Below are 21,771 nucleotides of genomic sequence, written 5' to 3'. Positions count from 1 at the left end.
TCGTCTCCGCCACCCTAGGAAATGAAACCTGCAGCCCAGCACACAGGCTCAATCCCAAGGGGAGATGCCGACCTGCCTGGACGCAGGAACAAACAGCACTGAGGGTGGACTAACCATTTGATTCTTTTATAGGGGAAGTGCTGTCTGTTCCTGCGTCTGGGAGGGGCGACGTCTCACCTTGCCCTGAAGGATTGTGGGGAAAAAACATCTCAATGATTGCCAAGACTTTTCGGAAGATACCTTGTGGACCGACGAGACAAAAGTTGAACTTTTTGGAAGGTGCGTGTCCCTTTACATCTGGCGTAGAAATAACACAGTATTTCAGCAAAAGAACATCATGCCAACAGTTAAATATGGTGGTGGTAGTGTGATGGTCTGGGGTTGTTTTGCTGCTTCAGGACCTGGAAGGCTTGCTGTGATAGATGGAACCATGAATTCTACTGTCTACCAAAAAATCCTGAAGGAGAATGTCCGGCTATCTGTTCGTCAACTCAAGCTGAAGCAATCTTGGGTGCTGCAGCAGGACAATGACCCAAAACACACCAGCAAATCCACCTCTGAATGGCTGAAGAAAAACAAAATGAAGACTTTGGAGTGGCCTAGTCAAAGTCCTGACCTGAATCCTATTGAGATGTTGTGGCATGACCTTAAAAAGGCGGTTCATGCTAGAAAACCCTCAAAGCTGAATTACAACAATTCTGCAAAGATGAGTGGGCCAAAATTCCTCCAGAGCTCTGTAAAAAAAATCGTTGCAAGTTATCGCAAACGCTTGATTGCAGTTATTGCGGCTAAGGGTGGCCCAATCAGTTACAGTATTAGGTTCAGGGGGCAATTTCTTTTTCACACAAGGCCATGTAGGTTTTGAGTTTTTTTTCTCACTAAATAATGAAAACCATCATTTAAAACTGCGTTTTGTGTTCAATTATGTTATCTTTGACTAATAGTTAACGGTTTTTGATGAGCAGAAACATTTAAGTGTGACAAACATGCAAAAGAATAAGAAATCAGGAAGGGGGCTAATAGTTTTTCACATCACTGTATGTTGCCATCACAAAGCCTTGCAGCTCACAAGAATGGCATGTCTCCATCTTCAGATCGAATACGGTAAGAATATCCAAAAAATGGCCAATATCCTGCTATAGCGTGTACTAGCAAAAATGGAATTCACTAAAAAGACATTGAAGTATGATTAAAAAAAGAACAGAAAAATAAATTTGTTGGAACTATTTAATGTCCCTGTTTTTTTCCTTAATGATACATTTGAAGTAAAATAAGAGATACACTTTGCTCATCTGCTCATCCAAATTTACAACCATCACACAGGTTACCCCCCAAAAATTACGTAGAAGCCTTAATGGTTTCAGTACCAAACATCTGTAATAACGCATAAATAGGCAACCTCTGTAAGATAAAAGACAAAGTGCTTTTTAAGGGTGTCGAGATTGCTTAAAAGGAAAAAAAAAATGAAAAAGGAAAACAGTCTCTCCTTCTGTCTAGAGCATAAAATGGCATCTGGTTAATCCGTGGCTGGAGAAGGCTTCCCTCACTTGCAATAAAACTCTTTGGCTTGTCTGGGCCACTAAATGACCATTTTGTGTAAGAAAGGCCTGGTCTAAGAAAGTGCTACTTATGTCTGATCCAGGCTCCTTTAGTCCAAGCCCAGCCCCCTGTAGTGTGGCTACAGGCTGTCATTCCTCCGTACTGGCAGAGAGATGGACCTACTCTGCCTCCCAACACCAGCCAGAATCAGAACAGGCTTTGTGTGCAACAAAGTCTTTATTGTCCAGCGTAATCCTTGATGTCTCAGCTACAGTCACTGTCTGAAGTGACACGACGTTCTATGGATTGCACTTTCACCACTTAAGGGTTAGAGCTGCCTTGTGTGTCCATTTCTGTTTCAGAAGAACTAGAATCTGAGTCTATATCCACAGTCTCTCGCCGATGTTTCTCCCGCACTCTCTGCTGGATAAGTTGTAAGCGGTTGAGTAAAGACTGGTAGTCAAAGTGTCCTCTCTTCTCTCCAAATGGATCCTGAAACCAGAAACCAAGTCAGACATTTAGAATACACAGATAATATATAGAACACCTCTGTTCACATAGTTACATAGTTACTCTGGTTGAAAAAAGACATACGTCCATCGAGTCCAATCAGTATAAAGTACTATGTTCTTGCTGCGGCGGAAAACAAGCTTGTATGATCAAACAAAGTATAAACATGACTCTTGAGATGTAACCTGAAGGTACCATTGCATCAGAAGGCAGTCAGAACAGCAGATGAAAATCGCTTACATTTGAGTGATCAGCTTATGTTGGGGAAAATAAAAACTGCAGAAAAAGATCCAACGGAGTCAATTCTCAATCAAAAAAGGAACACAGAGAGCCATCAATAGTGTAGTAGCTTAAAATGATAGTAAATAGTTACAGTATATGTCAAATTGGCATTATTTGACTACTCAATGCAGTACAGAAGTGCATGGTTTAAACTACACTCGTTCCAGTTACTCCCCATCTTTGCCTGACAAAGCAGGTAGTACCTGCAAAACTCATTGTGCTGTGGATTATTACAGAGCTGTACAGAGTATATTGTCTTGTCACTTAACTGTTTCTCAGAGGAGCTCACAATCTAATCCTTGCCATAGTTATAGGTCTATGTATGTATCGTATAGTGAATGTGCCGTAGTTTAGGGACAATTTTTAGGGGGAAGCTAATTAACTATGTTTTTGGGATGTAGGAGGAACCCCACACAGGAAAAAAAACAGAGAGGATCTTAGTAGTAAAGTACAGGAGTAATAAAGTACTTGTGTACACAACTGCTGCTGCTCTCACGTCGTCTTTCTGGTCCGATCCCCTGTGAACTCTGCGGTACAGCGGGGTGTCAGGCCACTGTGCATGCACTGTTCGGGGCCATGTGCATTCATTGAGCTCCTGCAGCCAGGAGCATTCTGCACAAGCGCAATTACAGTTTTCATTAAAAGATACCCGAAGTGACATGTGACATGATGAGATGGACATGTGTATGTACAGTGCCTAGCACACAAATACCTGTGCTGTGTTCCTTTTTTTCTTTCTCTGCCTGAGAGTTAAATATCAGGTATGTAAGTGGCTGACTCAGGCCTGACTCAGACAGGAAGTGACTACAGTGTGACCCTCACTGATAAGAAATTCCCCTTTTTTTTCTTGCTCTCAGAAGCCATTTTCTGCTAGGAAAGTGTTTTATAGTTGGAATTTCTTATCAGTAAGGGTCACACTGTAGTCACTTCCTGTCTGAGTCAGCCACTTGCATACCTGATATTTAACTCTTTCAGGCAGAGATAGAAAAAAGCAACACAGCATAGTTATTTGTGTGCTAGGCACTGTACATACACGTCTATCCCATCATGTCACATGTCAGTTCGGGTATCCTTTAAGTGAACATGATCCTGGCTTTAGGAGTGCGATCAGGGCGTTTCTGCGGCCAAGACCACACATGTGCAGTGGTCTGCGACTAAGCCGAGCTGTGAATTTTATAGGGCTGACAGCGGCACAACTGAGGAGACCATGAGAACATTGAGGGAGCAGACAAACTACGGGGCTGGAGGAAGCCCCAGGCAAGTAAAAATCCTTTTCATCAGTTTATCTCAGGTACACTTTAAGAGCAACAACACAAGTTACCATATAGCATACATCATTAATAGCCTCTTCTGTGACATGAAATCAGTACAGGGTGTTCAGCTGCCCCCGTCTCCACTGCGGATATAGAAAGCTACACAGCAGCTCTAATCTATCACAGCACCATGTGACTTGCTACCATTGCTGACACTGCATTAACCCTTTCAATGTCAAGGGTCCCAGTTTTAAAAAAAATCCCTAAACCACACACAGTATCTTATTTTTCAAAGAGAATATTTAACATTCTAAAATCAGTTTACTTATTTGATGTGTGTGACTATATGTACTTTTTATGTAAAAGGTAATAAGGATTTTATGTATAGTATCTCACAACAGTGATGCAAAACAGAAATGTGCCTTCTTAAAACAGAAGGTATTTGCTATAATTCAGGATGGAGTGAGGTCTGAGATGTCTCCCACGATGCATCACTGCTGATAATGCAAATAATCTCTTAGTTGTCTCTGACAACTAAACACTCTTCCAGAACCGCTGGAATGCAATGATGAGTAAGCTTTATTGCGCAGCCCCTTATACACTCCTAGGAGTTCTGGTCGCTATGAGCTTGCTGGGCAATCTTTCACAGAAGTGAATACACCACTCACTTTTTTTAATCACATCTTTTCATGGGATAACACTGAAGATATGACGCTTTGACACAATGTAAAGTAGTCAGTGTATAGCTTGTATAACAGTCAATTTCCTGTCCCATTAAAATAACTCAACACAGCCATTAAAGGGTACCTGCAAAGGTGGCCATACATCAGGCAGCTTGACGGCCAATCTACCATCTGATTCGATTATTCTAATCAAAATCAGATGAAAATCTGTGCCTCCAAGTGCATGCCCGACCGACAAGGAGACCAAATTCGGGCCAAAACAGATGGGTCGGTCTCGCCTAATTTAGGCGAGATTTCATGCTGAAATCCATCGGGAATCGGCCTGCAATGTATGGGCAGCTGGCAGATCTCTCTCTAATCAGATTACATTAAGAGAAAGTTTTGTCTCTTGGTTGAATCTGACCATCATCGCAAGATGCATGGCTACCTGTAAGTGGCTATGCAGGAGATGCAAGCCAGGCATTTGCCATAACAAGCTGGGAGGCATGGCAGCATTATTAGCATTACCACAGCATTTAGCAACCTGCCCTGACATGGGAGCTCAAACCAAAACGTCAAGCAGAGCCCCGTACTGTTACCTGCATGGTCTGTCCTTGTAAATGGAACCTGTCCTTGCAGACTGCTTCATAGAAATCATAATATTCCAAGAACGACTTCTCCATCACACTCCTGCAATAAGACGGAACGAAATGAGGAAAATCATAATATTTCACATTTGTAACAAGAACAGTTTTTTATCTGCTGTTTTCTTTACCGAGTACAGTAAATTTGACTAGGATTAGAGGCAAAAAGACCTGTACTATAAAAGGCAAAAAGTATCAGTTGAATCCTTTTCTTTCTCCTTATTAGTATAATGGCAGAACCGTGTCACCAAAGCTCCAACTGCGTGATGTCCCTTGCTCTGCCCATCTCCACCCAGAGAAGGTGGATGATCTCACCAGTTGCTGATCAGCATCTTGGAGGGAGAGAGGAAGCTGTGGATTGAAATAAGGGTGTCTGCAACATAGGCTCCTCTGGCTTACCGTAAGGCCTCTGGACACTGGCACTTGCCCTCTAGCATGTCACAAACTGCCACCCTGATAGTCTCGTGGCGGATACATTCATTGTAGTTCTTACTGTCTCCTGAGTGTCTCTCCTGAGGAAAGGACAAAACAACGGTCATGCACTACTGTAAGGTAAAACAAAAGTAACTAGATCCAGGGGTGGTGGCAGACAATACTAATACCTGCTCAAAGCCAGGCTCATTGTGGTAAGGATTCTCAGTCATCAGGGACTGGATAGAGATGAGCACTGAAGACAGGCTCTGAGCTGGACTCCATGCAGGTCCTGTCCAAGTGCTGGTGTTGGGATTGAACCAAAAAAAAAAAAGTATAGGTTAACAGTCTAGGCCAGAAATCGCTACCTCCAGCTCACAATATGGTGGACCCTCATTACTTCAAGGAACACTATCAAACCAAGTGTTCTAAAATGACAATGTACAAATAATGTCTAAGTAGCTGTGTAAACATTTTCCGACTTTTTATGTTAAATATCAGAAGAAAAAGCTGTAATTCATTGTGTGTAGACTTTAGCGACGTTTGGATGGTTTCATTTGCATAGGTGAATATTTGTAGTCTGACATGCTAAGAACAGTGTAATATTGAAGCCGAGCTATATGCAATGGCTCTGGTATCAGGTTTCACACACTACAGGATTACAAATATTTATGTTGCACATAAGATGCATTTCCTTTGCTCTCTGCAGAGAGCTCTCAGAGACAGGCAGTGAGAGCTTTCTCACTCACACACACACACACACAGGGTTAACAGATGTATTGTAAGGGTATCCTCCCCCCCCCCCTTCGATTTGGGCTGTCACTGAAGAGTAAAGCCCCGTCTACACGGAGCGAGGTCTCCACGAGGAGCCTCAATCGAGCCGCTAATGCGGCTCGATTGATAAGATCCGACAGGTCGGATCTCGCCACCGCCGATTCCCTGCTCGTTCCCCACAAGGGGACAATGGCAGGGAATCGAGCGGAAGATTGGCGGCGCCGGCGGGGATGAGCGGGGGATCGAATCCAACGCACGCGCGGGCGAGCGGGGACACGGAAGAGGCAATCCGGCGGCTAATCGAGCCGCCGGATCGCCTCGTGTAGATGAGGCTTTAAAGGAATTTGATAACCGTAAACAAAGAGATAAGAATTCAAATGTATACACCCATACTTAGCAGCACTTCCCACACAATTCCTATCTCAATTGAAAAAAACATGTTAATCGATAGTGTTCCTTTAATAAGTAAAATAACAATTGATTGGCTCAGCAAAAAAACTCACATGCTGCCTCCCAGTATTCTCCCACAATGCAATTAAGCATGAAGGGGGAATGACAGAAAGAGAAACGAACACATTTGCTATTGGAAACATTACGATGAACAAGGCCTTTTATTGCGAACATTTCTTTAACCGTGCTAAATTCACAAATTGGGGTCAACAGTGTGATATCTACCAACATATAACTCAAGGAAAGGATTATCATCTAGAAAATGTTAATGGCCCAAAGATGCTTACCCAAGGATACTAAGGCAGACTTTGCCATTTCGGTAGAAGTTAGGGTTAAATCTCACAGTATTGTTGCCAGTTGTCATCAGTTTTACTCGCGGTGGATGAATGGGATAATCAGGGGGACAGCGGAACAAAAATAAGAAGAAGCCTCCCTCATAGGGAGTGTCAAATGGCCCAGTGATGAGTGCATGAATCTACAAAACAAGATTGCAGGAGATACTCTTTGGACCAGATCTTACATCCAACAGACATCTTAAAAGATACATTACATTTATCCTGATGCTTCATTTGTTACACTAAACAGACCCCTCCCCACTACTCGATGAAAAATACCTGTTGGAAGTAGGGTTGCTGCAGTATACCAGTATGACAATATACAGTGGTTTGATTGTGCATGGTATGATTACCATGCACAATCTCGTTTTACAGGTTTTCGGGGAGGGGCTACCGGGGGTGACGTAGTGGCGGGAATGCGACGCAGCGACGAGCGCACGAACAGCAACGGGGATAAGTAAATACTTGCTGGCAGCCTGAAACAGCGCCCCCTGGGCACTATTACAAGGAGATGATGCAAGAACAGGAAGTAGAATGAAGCCAGTACACGCGTGAGGACCAGGCTGCCAGCAAATGAGTAATTAACCCCGCGCTGCGTCCCTCTTCACCCCCTCCCTGGCTCTCTATGCTCCGGCCACCTACTACTGGCTACGCCTATCCCTGGCTTCCTATGCTGCGGCCACCTACTTCTTGCTACACCTATCCTTGGCTACCTACGCTCCGGCCACCTACTACTGGCTACACCTATCCCTGGCTACCTATGCTCCGGCCACCTACTACTGGCTACACCTATCCCTGTCTACCTATGCTGCCTCTCCCTTCACCCCTCCCTGGCTCTCTATGCTGCGGCCACCTACTACTGACTACACCTATCCCTGGCTACCTATGCTCGGGCCACCTACTACTGGTGACACCTATCCCAGGCTACCTATGCTGCGGCCACCTACTTCTTGCTACACCTATCCTTGGCTACCTACGCTCCGGCCACCTACTACTGGCTACACCTATCCCTGGCTACCTATGCTCCGGCCACCTACTACTGACTACACCTATCCCTGGCTACCTATGCTCGGGCCACCTACTACTGGCTACGCCTATCCCTGGCTTCCTATGCTGCGGCCACCTACTTCTTGCTACACCTATCCTTGGCTTCCTATGCTCCGGCCACCTACTACTGGCTACACCTATCCCTGGCTAGTATGCTCCAGCCACCTACTACTGGCTACACCTATCCCTGTCTACCTATGCTGCGTCCTCCTTCACCCCTCCCTGGCTCTCTATGCTGCGGCCACCTACTACTGACTACACCTATCCCTGGCTACCTATGCTCCGGCCACCTACTACTTGTGACACCTATCCCTGGCTACCTATGCTGCGGCCACCTACTACTGACTACACCTATCCCTGGCTACCTATGCTCGGGCCACCTACTACTGGTGACACCTATCCCAGGCTACCTATGCTGCGGCCACCTACTACTGGCGAAACCTATCCCTGGCTACCTATGCTGCGGCCGCCTACTACTTATTGGCTACACCTATCCCTGGCTACCTATGCTGCGGCCACCTACTACTGGCTACACCTATCCCTGGCTACCTATGCTGCGGCCACCTACTACTGGGGTATGGGGGGGGGGGGCAAATTATTTAATACAAGAGGGGCTGGTCCAAATCGTATAATTCCGTATACCGTAATACCGTGGTATTTTTTTGGACGGTTATCATACCGTGGAATTTTATACCGTTGCAAGTTGAGCACCTAGGTTCTACTACGTTCAACAAGCTTCCTAAGGGATGCTCCTATATTTTATAGGCTTTTGGAGAGGCAATGAGCATTCATTAGCCTATGGTCTGGGGCCTGCCCTTGCCACTCAACAATCCACACAATGAGAGGTCGGTTCTTGCCAACCCTTAGGGCAGGGTTTTCAACTCTGTCCCAGCAGCAGTGCATGTTTTGTGGAAAGCCACAGAGGTAGTTAATGAGCTCTGCGGAGATACCTCATCTGTAAATGTCAGTTGTTTTTCTGAAAAACATGCACTGTTAAGGGTACTTGAGGAATGAGTTGAGAAACCCTGCCTTAGGACCCTTCCTCAATGCATGCGCTTTGCTGCAATTTTCAAAGCACATGCATTTTGCAGATGACAAGGGCACCACTATTAATATAGTAATCTGTACAAAGCGTTTTTTGCCCCAACTGCAAACATAGTGTTTACGGCAGCTTGTCTGCGTTCGTGATTAGGTTGAATGAATGGAAGCGCATGCAAATTGCATAGCCAAATGCGGGGCTTTGCAATTTCTTATGCCATTTGAAAAACCTCCCAGGATTTTTTTTTTTTTTTTTTTTTTTTACACTTTGGGAATTGTAATCATACTCAATGATTACACCCATAATTGCAGTTAAACACTTGCTTGAAAACAAATCAAAATAGCGTTTGTAGTCCACCACAATTTTCAGTGTGGAAGGGCCCTTATTTTGGATCGAGTTGAGGGATGTTTTCAGTGTGTTTCTTTTGGATGACTCTGCTTTATTTGGTGAAAAGTCTATTTGTCCGCTGCATTCTACTACCAATTGATTGTATATTTTTTCATGTATACTAAAGCTTCCTGGACACACTATTTTTTATGAAATGTAACTAGGGCTTATAGGGCAGGTATTATTTTCAGAGAAAAACTATAAATATGCCATTATCAAATCACATACTTCAGCAAGCAAGCCTTTAGAAAACACTAAACTTACCTTTGTCATGTCATGTGGGTCAGGTACAACAAACATCCCTGGAGGAGGTTCCTTGTAAATAGACATGATATCCCTGAAAGCATAATGAGACAATCCTAAGAACAGAGCAGGTCACACCCAGTATGTGTGAAAGTGAAAGCACAAAAATTCCAACAAACGGCTGCACTAATTGTACCAAGTGAAGAAAAAAAAAGAACCAATAATACAATAATCTGCGATTGTGATAGAACTGTATAACCCAGGGAAGGCTGCAGACTCTTTCCAGCTAATAGAGGACATCATATGCGCATTCCAACCTGAATAATCACAAATACCTTCAAACTTCTGTTTTGCCTCTTGACAGGTGTAAATTCTGGAATTCACCCAATTTTCTGTCTCTGTGCCAAATCTCACTCAGCCAGGAAGTAAAAAAAACAATTCTTTCCAACACAGATGGACACAATGTTTTGTTTAGACTTCACCCTTAAGAGTATCTAAAGTGAACCAAATAGTTCATGGAATCCTCATAGTACCCAGGACTGGCAGTTGAATAGGTAAATAACTCATCCATTTAATACAATGGTCATAAATCTTGAGCTCCGGCATGGCGTTTTTTGCCCAATGGTGTTTTTTTGCCCAAAACCTTGCTGTGAAGTCTGGAGATCTTTGTGCACCCAAACACCAGCTCGGCATCCGTGGCCTGATACGTGGCCGCCATGCTGGGGGCTGATCATGGCCACAAAGGCGAGTGTGACCAAAGAGCTTCGGACTTCTTGCCAAAGTTTCAGGCAAGCCGATGGATTTGTTCATTTCACAGCAAACTGGTGTTTAATTATTACTTGTATAATTGCCGATTCTGTGTTAGGGTACTATAAAGATTACATAAACTTACATTATCTCGGATGTATAGTTCAATGTAATAGTTGGTCCTACACTATTCAATCATCACTCAAATTGTTTTTGAATAATGTTACAATTGATATTAAGATCTATTTGATGACCACTTAAAATCCATCATTGCAGAACTACTGATTTTGTTTCTTCTTATTAGAATATTGATTGAAAACAAAATCGAACGATAGCTGAATAGTGTATGACCAGCTGACCAGTTTGATGATTTTACTACTCTTCCAGGTCCATTTGTATTCTGAGTAATGCAGAATTTTAATAAAATTCTCAGCAGTCAGGCCACAAGATTATCCCACTGCACAGAATGATTCCAAAAGATTGGTACCAGTATACAGGTTTCTAGTGCCGGAATGAAATACCAAGAATACCTTACAATCTGTTACAAGGACGGCAGTCTAGCAGTGATGGCAAACCTTTCAGAGGCCGAGTGCACAAATTGCGACCCAACATCGACTTATCACTGAGTGCCAATGGGGGGCGGGGGGGGGGGGGGTTTGCGCCGCAACTGAAAAATGGGCGTGGCCATGACATTGTATGGGCGGGGCTAACAATGATGTAACAGTGAGGCATAAGAAAGCAGTGTTTCCGCCATGATGTGGTGAAACGAGGATTCACATCATGGGTGTGCAGACACTGTGTGATGCTATTAGTATACCCGCCGTAACCCCAAAGCAGCAAATGTAGCCAACTATGACCATTAAATAATAAATGCAGCAACAGTTAGCCCAGACACCAGAAAATAAACGTAGTGGGCAACATTTCAGCAGAAAATAAACGCCATGAGTGCAGCTTTTCACCAGAAAACACAGTGAGTGCAGCTTTTCACCAGAAACCTGCAGGCTGGAGCGGGGCTGCAGGCTATGAACTGGAGCGGCGCATATTTGACACCGCGGCCAGTTAAATCCGGAACATAGCGTAGCAGCGATGGCGTGCCTGCAGATGAGGCTACACGTGCCATAGGTTCGCAATTGCTGGTCTAGCATAACATACAATTAAGTATATGTCTCCCCTCTTGCCTTGGGCAGCACTGGTGCATACAAGATGGATTGAATTGTGGATCCAGTTAACATTTGATTGAATTTTTCCTTTTACTGTGTTACCATTACGATACAACTGCTGACTGTATAATATATATATTGTATATGAATATGTTGTATGCAAAGACTGTGGATGTTACCATTGATGCCTTTTTATTAGTCTCTCCTGCTGGAGTACAGTGCTGCTGTGTATTTTTTTAAAATTGATTTGTTAAAAAAAAAAATATATATATATGTCTCCCACCTCCTTTCACTTATAGAGGAACTCCAGTGAAAATGTAATAAAAAAAAGTGCTTCATTTTTACAATAATTCTGTATAAAGGATTTAGTCAGTGTTTGCCCATTGTAAAATCTTTTAAATCCCTGATTAAGGGCTCGTTTCCACTATCGCGAATCTGCATGCGTCCAACGCATGCAGATTCGCACATGTAATGCAAGTGGATGGGCCTGTTTCCACTGTAGCGTTGTTGAGGTGCGTTTTTTTCAGCGGTAAAAAAACGCACAAAAGAGCCAACGAATTCGCCTGCGAGTGGAATGCATGCGAATCGCCGCTAATGTATTTAATAGTAAAAACGCATGCGTTTGTTACATGCGTTTTTACCCGCGATTTCACACCTTTTTCAATTTTATTTTGCCCTGGCAGTGTCATGGTTAATTTCGCATGGCACCCTGCCATGCGAAATCGCACGCGAAATCGCGGGTAAAAACGCATGCGGAAACGCATCCGCATGCATTTTTACAAGCGTCGGAATGCCGGCGAAATCGCGTCGCAACAGTGGAAACAAGCCCTCACAGTTGTGTTCAAAATTATTCAACCACCACTGAAATTAAGGCTAAGTTCACAGTTGACGTTGCATTTTTGGTGCGTTAAGGTCGCACCGCAGGTAGTAACGCAACGCAAAAGCATAATGTGTTAGTGCACGTTATGCTATATTGCGTTGCGTTTAGCTGTCATTTCAATGTAACCTCAACGTCGCATCAAATGCGCCGTTATCCTGGAATCCTGATGCACCCAAAACAGTGCATGCGGTAGGTTTTTTTTAATTAAAAACAAAATCCACTGAGCATGTGCAAACACAGTAACGCAGCCCATAACGTGCCAAACGCACTGCAAGCACTACTTTCACAGAACGTGCTGCGTTACACTATAACGCAACAAATGCACCGTGAATGTAGCATTGCAGTGCGGTTGTACACGTTAGAAAGGGCTATAACGCGCAACTTTAAAGAGACTCCGTAACAAAAATTACATCCTGTTTTTTATCATCCTACAAGTTCCAAAAGCTATTCTAATGTGTTCTGGCTTACTGCAGCACTTTCCACTATCACAGTCTCTGTAATAAATCAACTTATCTCTCTCTTGTCAGACTTGTCAGCCTGTGTCTGGAAGGCTGCCAAGTTCTTCAGTGTTGTGGTTCTGTGATGCATCTCCCCTTTCCTGGCCCCTCTATGCACACTGCCTGTGTATAATGATCTCTTGAGATACAAAAGGAAGGCTGTATACAGCCTGCTTGTGTATGAATGTATTTTCTATGTGTGGACATACTGTACATCAACCTACTTCCTGTTTTGGTGGCCATTTTGTTTGTTTATAAACAAACTTTTTAAAACTGTTTTTAACCACTTTTAATGCGGCGATGAGCGGCGAAATTGTGACAGAGGGTAATAGGAGATGTCCCCTAACGCACTGGTATGTTTACTTTTGTGCGATTTTAACAATACAGATTCTCTTTAATATCGCACTGTGAACCTACCCTGAGTGTTTTGGCCAGTTTGACAATGATTTTGATCATTTCAGTCATCTTGTTTACAATTAAATCAAAGAGGCACTTGTAAGTCAGACAAATATAACAAAACATTTATAATGAAATAACCACAAATGTCTTTTCTGTGCTCATATTATCAGTTTTGTTCAACCCCCAAGTGACACTCATTCTTAGTACAACATCCTTTTCCAGTTATAACAGCTTTTAAACGTGAAGCATAGCTTGACACAAGTGTCTTGCAGCGATCTACGGGTATCTTAGCCCATTCTTCATGGGCAAAAGCCTCCAGTTCAGTCACATTCTTAGGGTACATACACACATCAGACTAAAATGAAAGATCATAGACCAATCTTACCCCCCTTCATGTAGTATGAGAGCCATACTCTACACAGTCTTTTCTATGGAGCTGAACTCAACATCAGAAAAAAATCTTTGCAAGATGCTGCACACACAGATGCTGTACAGACACAAAAGATCAGTGTCTGCAAAAGATCTGTTCCTGCCAAAAATCCATTCCTGCAAATTGCAATGATAGTCTATGAGATCTGCAGATCATCATACACACATGATTTAACTGACATTCATCTGCAGATCAGATCCACCAGGATGGATTTTCAGATTGCTTGATCTGCAGATGAATGTCAGTTAAATCATGTATGTATGATGATCTGCAGATCTCATAGACTATCATTGCAATTTGCAGGAATGGATTTTTGGCAGGAACAGATCTTTTGTGTCTGTACAGCATCTGTGTGTGCAGCATCTTGCAAAGATTTTTTTCTGATGTTGAGTTCAGCTCCATAGAAAAGACTGTGTAGAGTATGGCTCTCATACTACATGAAGGGTGGTAAGATTGGTCTGTGATCTTTCATTTTAGTCTGATGTGTGTATGTACCCTTAAGCTTGCGCGCTGCAACTGCTTTCTTTAGGTCCCGCCAGAGGTTCTCAATCGGATTTACGTCTGGTGACTGCGATGGCCACTCCAAAATGTTCCAGCCTTTAATCTGCAACCATGCTCTAGTGGACTTGGAGGTATGCCTGGGATCATTGTCCTGTAAAAAGTCCAACGTCTCCCAAGCCTCAGGTTTGTGACGGACTGCATCATATTTTCATCCAATATCTCTTGGTACGGAAGAGAATTCATGGTACCTTGCACACGCTGAAGCTTCCCTGTACCTGCAGAAGCAAAACAGCCCCAAAGCATGATTGACCCCCTCTGCCATGCTTCACAGTAGGCAAGGTGTTCTTTTCCCCATAGGCCTTGTTCTTCCTCCTCCAAACATAGCGTTGATCCATGGGCCCAAACAGTTCTAATTTTGTTGCATAAGTCCACAGAACACTACCACAAAAGTTTTGGGATAGTGTTCTGTGGACTGATGAAACAAAATTAGAACTGTTTGGGCCCATGGATCAACACTATGTTTGGATGAGGAAGAACAAGGCCTATGAAGAAAAGAACACCTTGCCTACTGTGAAGCATGGCGGGCTGTTTTGCTTCTGCAGGTACAGGGAAGCTTCAGCGTGTGCAAGGTACCATGAGTTCTCTTCAGTACCAAGAGATATTGGATGAAAATGTGATGCAGTCCATCACAAACCTTAGGCTTTTGATTTATATTTTTGATTTATAAAGTGCCAACATGTTCCATGGTGCTGGATAGTTACTGGGTTTCTAGTGCTACGGTGTGTAAAGAAAAGCTTACCACATATCCCCAAGTATCCATGTGTGTGCGCATGAATAGTGGGGATACCCTACAGAAGTTCCCAGTACCACTACGTAGGCCTGTGCATAATAAACCTTGTTTGTGGCATCTGACTACTGTAAATGAGGCAAGCCACCTCACTTATTTATATTTTATCTTTTTTTTTTAACCTAATGTTTACCATATCTGGGTGTCTCTTTACCCCTGTTGTGTGCTTCATTTCCCTTTTCCCTCTAAGATTGGGGGGGGGGGGGGGGTCCCCTCTGTTTATGCATGGTCGATGCCATATCAATACAGTATTCAGTTTTTTTTTTTATCAAGAGAGCAACTGTATCCAGGCTCATTGAGAGACCCCGAGCGAAGTCTGGTTCATTGTTTCCACCTGCCTCAAGTGGTTGGTTGCCCCTCCTGCAAACCACCTTTGTGAGTAGTTTTGTTTAAGGCTCTTACATACGCCTAATTTTTTCCAAACTAGTTGTTTGGATGTCAAATCGGGCGTGTGTACAGTTGGTCGTTCAGCTGATAACGCTGCTTTTGACGGATCCGCTGTATATCCCCAGTGTCCCGTATGTGGTGGGGAGTGGGAGCCTGTATATTCCCAGTGCCCTGTGTGTGCGTGGAGGGGAATGGGAGCATGTGTGCGTGTGTGTGTATTCCCAGTGCCCTGTGTGATTGGGGGGGGGGGGGGGGGGGGGAGATCGGAGCCTGTATATCCCCAGTGTCCTTTGTGTGGTGGGGAATGGGAGCCTGTACATTCCCAGTGTCCTTTGTGTGGTGGGGAATGGGAGCCTGTATATCCCCCAGTGTCCCGGGTGTGGAGGGGAATGGGAGTGGGAGTGTGTGTGTGTGTGTGTGTGTGTGTGTGTGTGTGTGTGTGTGTGTGTGTGTGTGTGTGTGTGTGTGTGTGTGTGTGTGTGTGTGTGTGTGTGTGTATATAGGGGAATAGGAGCCTGTATATTCCTAGTGCGTGTGTGGAGGGGAATGGGAGCCTGTATATTCCCTGTGCGTGTGTGGAGGGGAATGGGAGCCTGTATATTCCCAGTGCCATGTGCGTGTGTGGAGGGGAATGGGAGCCTGTACAGCCCGTGTGTGTGTCCTGTATATTCCCAGTGCCATGTGCGTGTGTGGAGGGGAATGGGAGCCTGTACAGCCCGTGTGTGTGTCCTGTATATTCCCAGTGCCATGTGCGTGTGTGGAGGGGAATGGGAGCCTGTACAGCCCGTGTGTGTGTCCTGTATATTCCCAGTGCCATGTGCGTGTGTGGAGGGGAATGGGAGCCTGTACAGCCCGTGTGTGTGTCCTGTATATTCCCAGTGCCATGTGCGTGTGTGGAGGGGAATGGGAGCCTGTACAGCCCGTGTGTGTCCTGTATATTCCCAGTGCCATGTGCGTGTGTGGAGGGGAATGGGAGCCTGTACAGCCCGTGTGTGTCCTGTATATTCCCAGTGCCCTGGGAATCACTGATTTTGTAAGTTTGTCTAATGACAAAGAAATGAAGTCTCAGAACAGTATCATTTCAATGGTAGGTTTATTTTAACAGTGGCAGATAGCACATCAAAAGGAAAATCGAAAAAATAACCTTAAATAAAAGATAGCAACTGATTTGCATTTCATTGAGTGAAATAAGTTTTTGAACCCCTACCAACCATTAAGAGTTCTGGCTCCCACAGAGTGGTTAGACACTTCTACTCAATTAGTCACCCTCATTAAGGACACCTGTCTTAACTAGTCACCTGTATAAAAGACACCTGCCCACAGAATCAATCAAGCAAGCAGACTCCAAACTCTCCAACATGGGAAAGACCAAAGAGCTGTCCAAGGATGTCAGAGACAAAATTGTAGACCTGCACAAGGCTGGAATGGGCTACAAAACCATTAGCAAGAAGCTGGGAGAGAAGGTGACAACTGTTGGCGTGATTGTTCGAAAATGGATGGAGCACAAAATGACCATCACTCGACCTCGCTCTGGGGCTCCACGCAAGATCTCACCTCGTGGGGTGTCAATGGTTCTGAGAAAGGTGAAAAAGCATCCTAGAACTACACGGGAGGAGTTAGTGAATGACCTCAAATTAGCAGGGAGGGACCATAGTCACCAAGAAAACCATTGGAAACACATTACACCGCAATGGATTAAAATCCTGCAGGGCTCGCAAGGTCCCCCTGCTCAAGAAGGCACATGTGCAGGCCCGTCTGAAGTTTGCCAATGAACACCTGAATGATTCTGTGAGTGACTGGGAGAAGGTGCTGTGGTCTGATGAGACCAAAATAGAGCTCTTTGGCATTAACTCAACTCGCTGTGTTTGGAGGAAGAAAAATGCTGCCTATGACCCCCAAAACACCGCCCCCACAGTCAAGCATGGGGGTGGAAACATTTTGCTTTGGGGGCGTTTTTCTGCTAAGGGCACAGTACAACATAATCGCATTAACGGGAAAATGGACGGAGCCATGTATCGTGAAATCCTGAACGACAACCTCCTTCCCTCTGCCAGGAAACTGAAAATGGGTCGTGGATGGGTGTTCCAGCACGACAATGACCCAAAACATACAGCAAAGGCAACAAAGGAGTGGCTCAAGAAGAAGCACATTAAGGTCATGGAGTGGCCTAGTCAGTCTCCGGACCTTAATCCAATAGAAAACCTATGGAGGGAGCTCAAGTTCAGAGTTGCACAGAGACAGCCTCGAAATCTTAGGGATTAAGGCCTGGTGCACACCAAAAACCGCTAGCAGATCCCCAAAATGCTAGCAGATTTTGAAACGCTTTTTCTTCTTCTTCTGTAACGTTTCAGCTAGCATTTTGCGGTTTTGTGAAGCGTTTTTGGTGTAGTAGATTTCATGTATTGTTACAGTAAAGCTGTTACTGAACAGCTACTGTAACAAAAAACGCCTGGCAAACCGCTCTGAAGTGCCGTTTTTCAGAGCGATTTGCGTTTTTCCTATACTTAACATTGAGGCAGAAACGCATCCGCAATCCAAAATCTGCAGCAGCCCGGGAGTATGCGTTTCTGCAAAACGCCTGCCGCTCTGGTGTGCACCAGCCCATTAAAATACATTACCCTAGCGGATCCGCACCCGCAAGCAGATCGCAAACCGCAGCCGAACCGCTCTGGTGTGCACTAGGCCTTAGAGATGATCTGCAAAGAGGAGTGGACCAACATTCCTCCTAAAATGTGTGCAAACTTGGTCATCAATTACAAGAAACATTTGACCTCTGTACTTGCAAACAAGGGTTTTTCCACTAAGTATTAAAGTGACTCTGTAACAAAAATTACAACGTTTTTTCTACCATCCCACACGTTCCTAAACCTATTCTAATGTGTTCTGGCTTACTGCAGCACTTTGTACTATCACTGTCTCTGTAATAAATCAATGTATCTTTCCCCTGTCAGACTTGTCGGCCTGTGTCTGGAAGGCTGCCAACTCTTCCGTGCAGATCTGTTCCTCTATGCACACTCCAGTGTGTGTGTTATTTACATAAGCCAGCAGCTTCTCTGCTATCTTATCAGTGATAGAAGAGAGCTGGATAAAAATCCTCCTCTGTTAGGCTGTGAAAGGAGCTGGGCTTTCACATACTGAGAAATTAACAACATAGGCAGAGCTGTCTGCAGGAAGCCTGTCACTTCAGTGGGTGAGAGCTGAAGGGGTCAGAAGGTAAACACACACAAGTGATCTCTTGAGATTCAGAAGGAAGGCTGTATACAGCCTGCTTGTGTATGGATGTATTTTCTATGTGTGGACATACTGTACATCAACCTACTTCCTGTTTTGGTGGCCATTTTGTTTGTTTATAAACAAACTTTTTAAAACTGTTTTTGACTACTTTTAATGCGGCAGGGGGCGGCGAAATTGTGACAGAGGGTAAAAGATGTCCACCAAAACACACTGGTATGTTTACTTTTGTGCGATTTTAACAATACACATTCTCTTTAAGTCTTTTATTGTTAGAGGGTTCAAAAACTTATTTCACTCAATGAAATGCAAATCAGTTGCTATCTTTTATTTAAGGTTATTTTTTCAATTTTCCTTTTGATGTGCTATCTGCCACTGTTAAAATAAACCTACCATTGAAATGATACTGTTCTGAGACTTTTCATTTCTTTGTCATTGGACAAACTTACAAAATCAGTGAGGGGGTCAAATAATTATTTCCTCCACTGTATATCTCTATCTATCTATCTATCCACATACATACACACACACACACACTGTACAGCGCTGCGTAGTATGTCGGCGCTATATAAATACTAAATAATAATTCCCAGTGCCCTGTGTTTGTGTGGAGGGGAGTGGGAGCCTGTATATTCCCAGTGCCCTGTGTTTGTGTGGAGGGGAGTGGGAGCCTGTATATTCCCAGTGCCCTGTGTTTGTGTGGAGGGGAATGGGAGCCTGTATATTTCCAGTGCCCTGTGTTTGTGTGGAGGGGAATGGAAGCCTGTATATTCCCAGTGCCCTGTGTAAAGGGGAATGGGAGCCTGTATATTCCCAGTGCCCTGTGTTTGTGTGGTGGGGAGTGGGAGCCTGTATATTCCCAGTGCCCTGTGTGTGTGTGGTGGGGAGTGGGAGCCTGTATATTCCCAGTGCCCTGTGTGTGTGTGGTGGGGAGTGGGAGCCTGTATATTCCCAGTGCCCTGTGTGTGTGTGTGGTGGGGAGTGGGAGCCTGTATATTCCCAGTGCCCTGTGTTTGTGTGGTGGGGAGTGGGAGCCTGTATATTCCCAGTGCCCTGTGTTTGTGTGGTGGGGAGTGGGAGCCTGTATATTCCCAGTGCCCTGTGTTTGTGTGGTGGGGAGTGGGAGCCTGTATATTCCCAGTGCCCTGTGTTTGTGTGGTGGGGAGTGGGAGCCTGTATATTCCCAGTGCCCTGTGTTTGTGTGGTGGGGAGTGGGAGCCTGTATATTCCCAGTGCCCTGTGTTTGTGTGGTGGGGAGTGGGAGCCTGTATATTCCCAGTGCCCTGTGTTTGTGTGGTGGGGAGTGGGAGCCTGTATATTCCCAGTGCCCTGTGTTTGTGTGGTGGGGAGTGGGAGCCTGTATATTCCCAGTGCCCTGTGTTTGTGTGGTGGGGAGTGGGAGCCTGTATATTCCCAGTGCCCTGTGTTTGTGTGGTGGGGAGTGGGAGCCTGTATATTCCCAGTGCCCTGTGTTTGTGTGGTGGGGAGTGGGAGCCTGTATATTCCCAGTGCCCTGTGTTTGTGTGGTGGGGAGTGGGAGCCTGTATATTCCCAGTGCCCTGTGTGTGTGTGGTGGGGAGTGGGAGCCTGTATATTCCCAGTGCCCTGTGTTTGTGTGGAGGGGAATGGAAGCCTGTATATTCCCAGTGCCCTGTGTTTGTGTGGAGGGGAATGGAAGCCTGTATTTTCCCAGTGCCCTGTGTTTGTGTGGAGGGGAATGGAAGCCTGTATTTTCCCAGTGCCCTGTGTTTGTGTGGAGGGGAATGGGAGCCTGCATATTCCCAGTGCCCTGTGTTTGTGTGGTGGGGAGTGGGAGCCTATATATTCCCAGTGCCCTGTGTTTGTGTGGAGGGGAATGGAAGCCTATATATTCCCAGTGCCCTGTGTTTGTGTGGAGGGGAATGGAAGCCTATATATTCCCAGTGCCCTGTGTGTGTGTGGTGGGGAGTGGGAGCCTGTATATTCCCAGTGCCCTGTGTGTGTGTGGAGGGGAATGGAAGCCTATATATTCCCAGTGCCCTGTGTTTGTGTGGAGGGGAATGGAAGCCTGTATTTTCCCAGTGCCCTGTGTTTGTGTGGAGGGAAATGGAAGCCTGTATTTTCCCAGTGCCCTGTGTTTGTGTGGAGGGAAATGGAAGCCTATATATTCCCAGTGCCCTGTGTGTGTGTGGTGGGGAGTGGGAGCCTGTATATTCCCAGTGCCCTGTGTGTGTGTGGAGGGGAATGGAAGCCTATATATTCCCAGTGCCCTGTGTTTGTGTGGAGGGGAATGGAAGCCTGTATTTTCCCAGTGCCCTGTGTTTGTGTGGAGGGAAATGGAAGCCTGTATTTTCCCAGTGCCCTGTGTTTGTGTGGAGGGGAATGGGAGCCTGTATATTCCCAGTGCCCTGTGTGTGTGGTGGGGAGTGGGAACCTGTATATTCCCAGTGCCCTGTGTGTGTGGTGGGGAGTGGGAGCCTGTATATTCCCAGTGCCCTGTGTGTGTGGTGGGGAGTGGGAACCTGTATATTCCCAGTGCCCTGTGTGTGTGGTGGGGAGTGGGAGCCTGTATATTCCCAGTGCCCTGTGTGTGTGGAGGGGAATGGAAGCCTGTATATCTCCAGTGCCCTGTGTGTGGAGGGAAGTGGGAGTCTGTATATCTCCAGTGTCCTGTGTGTGGTGGGGAGTGGAAGCCTGTATATTCCCAGTGCCCTGTGTGTGTGGAGAGGAGTGGGAGTCTGTATATCTCCAGTGTCCTGGGACTGTATTTTGGGTCAGGCAAACCCGGAACTTACCGCTTGATCCGCAGCACACACTGCGCTGACGCCCTCTCGCTGTCCCAGTCCGCACTGGCAGTGGGGTCCCACACGGAGGAAGCTGCCAGGTGTGAAGTCCCGGGGGGCTGCAGGCCGCTCAGGTGGGGCACCACACCTCCTGCCACCGCCCCCGGGAGAATTATCGCCTCAGCCGCCGGACTCTCCGCCATAATCGTAATGGTTACTTCCAGTTCCTAGTGGGCTAAAGGACCCTAGTGACGTCACCTACCCACGTGACCTCGGAGACTAGCAACTGGCTTGGATAGAGTTCTAATAACACCGGAAGTGCGGTGTGGTGTGTGATGTCCTGAGTTCTCGCGA

At 45.4% G+C, this 21,771-nt stretch overlaps 1 protein-coding gene across 1 annotated transcript; it reads right to left on the bottom strand.

The window, feature by feature from the left end:
* Positions 1 to 1,213: 1,213 nt before the first annotated feature.
* On the bottom strand, positions 1,214 to 21,718 carry UBE2Z (ubiquitin conjugating enzyme E2 Z). The gene is made up of 7 exons (XM_068263432.1): positions 21,430 to 21,718; positions 9,598 to 9,670; positions 6,813 to 7,000; positions 5,493 to 5,604; positions 5,290 to 5,402; positions 4,846 to 4,936; positions 1,214 to 2,031 (listed from the first exon to the last, which is right to left on the bottom strand). The coding sequence occupies exons 1-7, from the start codon at positions 21,618 to 21,620 to the stop codon at positions 1,861 to 1,863; spliced, it is 939 nt and encodes a 312-aa protein (XP_068119533.1). The 5' UTR covers positions 21,621 to 21,718; the 3' UTR covers positions 1,214 to 1,860.
* Between the last annotated feature and the right edge of the window lie 53 nt (positions 21,719 to 21,771).

This window comes from Hyperolius riggenbachi, chromosome 12 (assembly GCF_040937935.1).
Source record: "Hyperolius riggenbachi isolate aHypRig1 chromosome 12, aHypRig1.pri, whole genome shotgun sequence".
In the NCBI taxonomy this organism is placed as follows: domain Eukaryota; kingdom Metazoa; phylum Chordata; class Amphibia; order Anura; family Hyperoliidae; genus Hyperolius; species Hyperolius riggenbachi.
The sequence above is the reverse complement of the archived record's forward strand: the minus strand, read 5'-3'. Positions and strand labels throughout refer to the sequence as shown.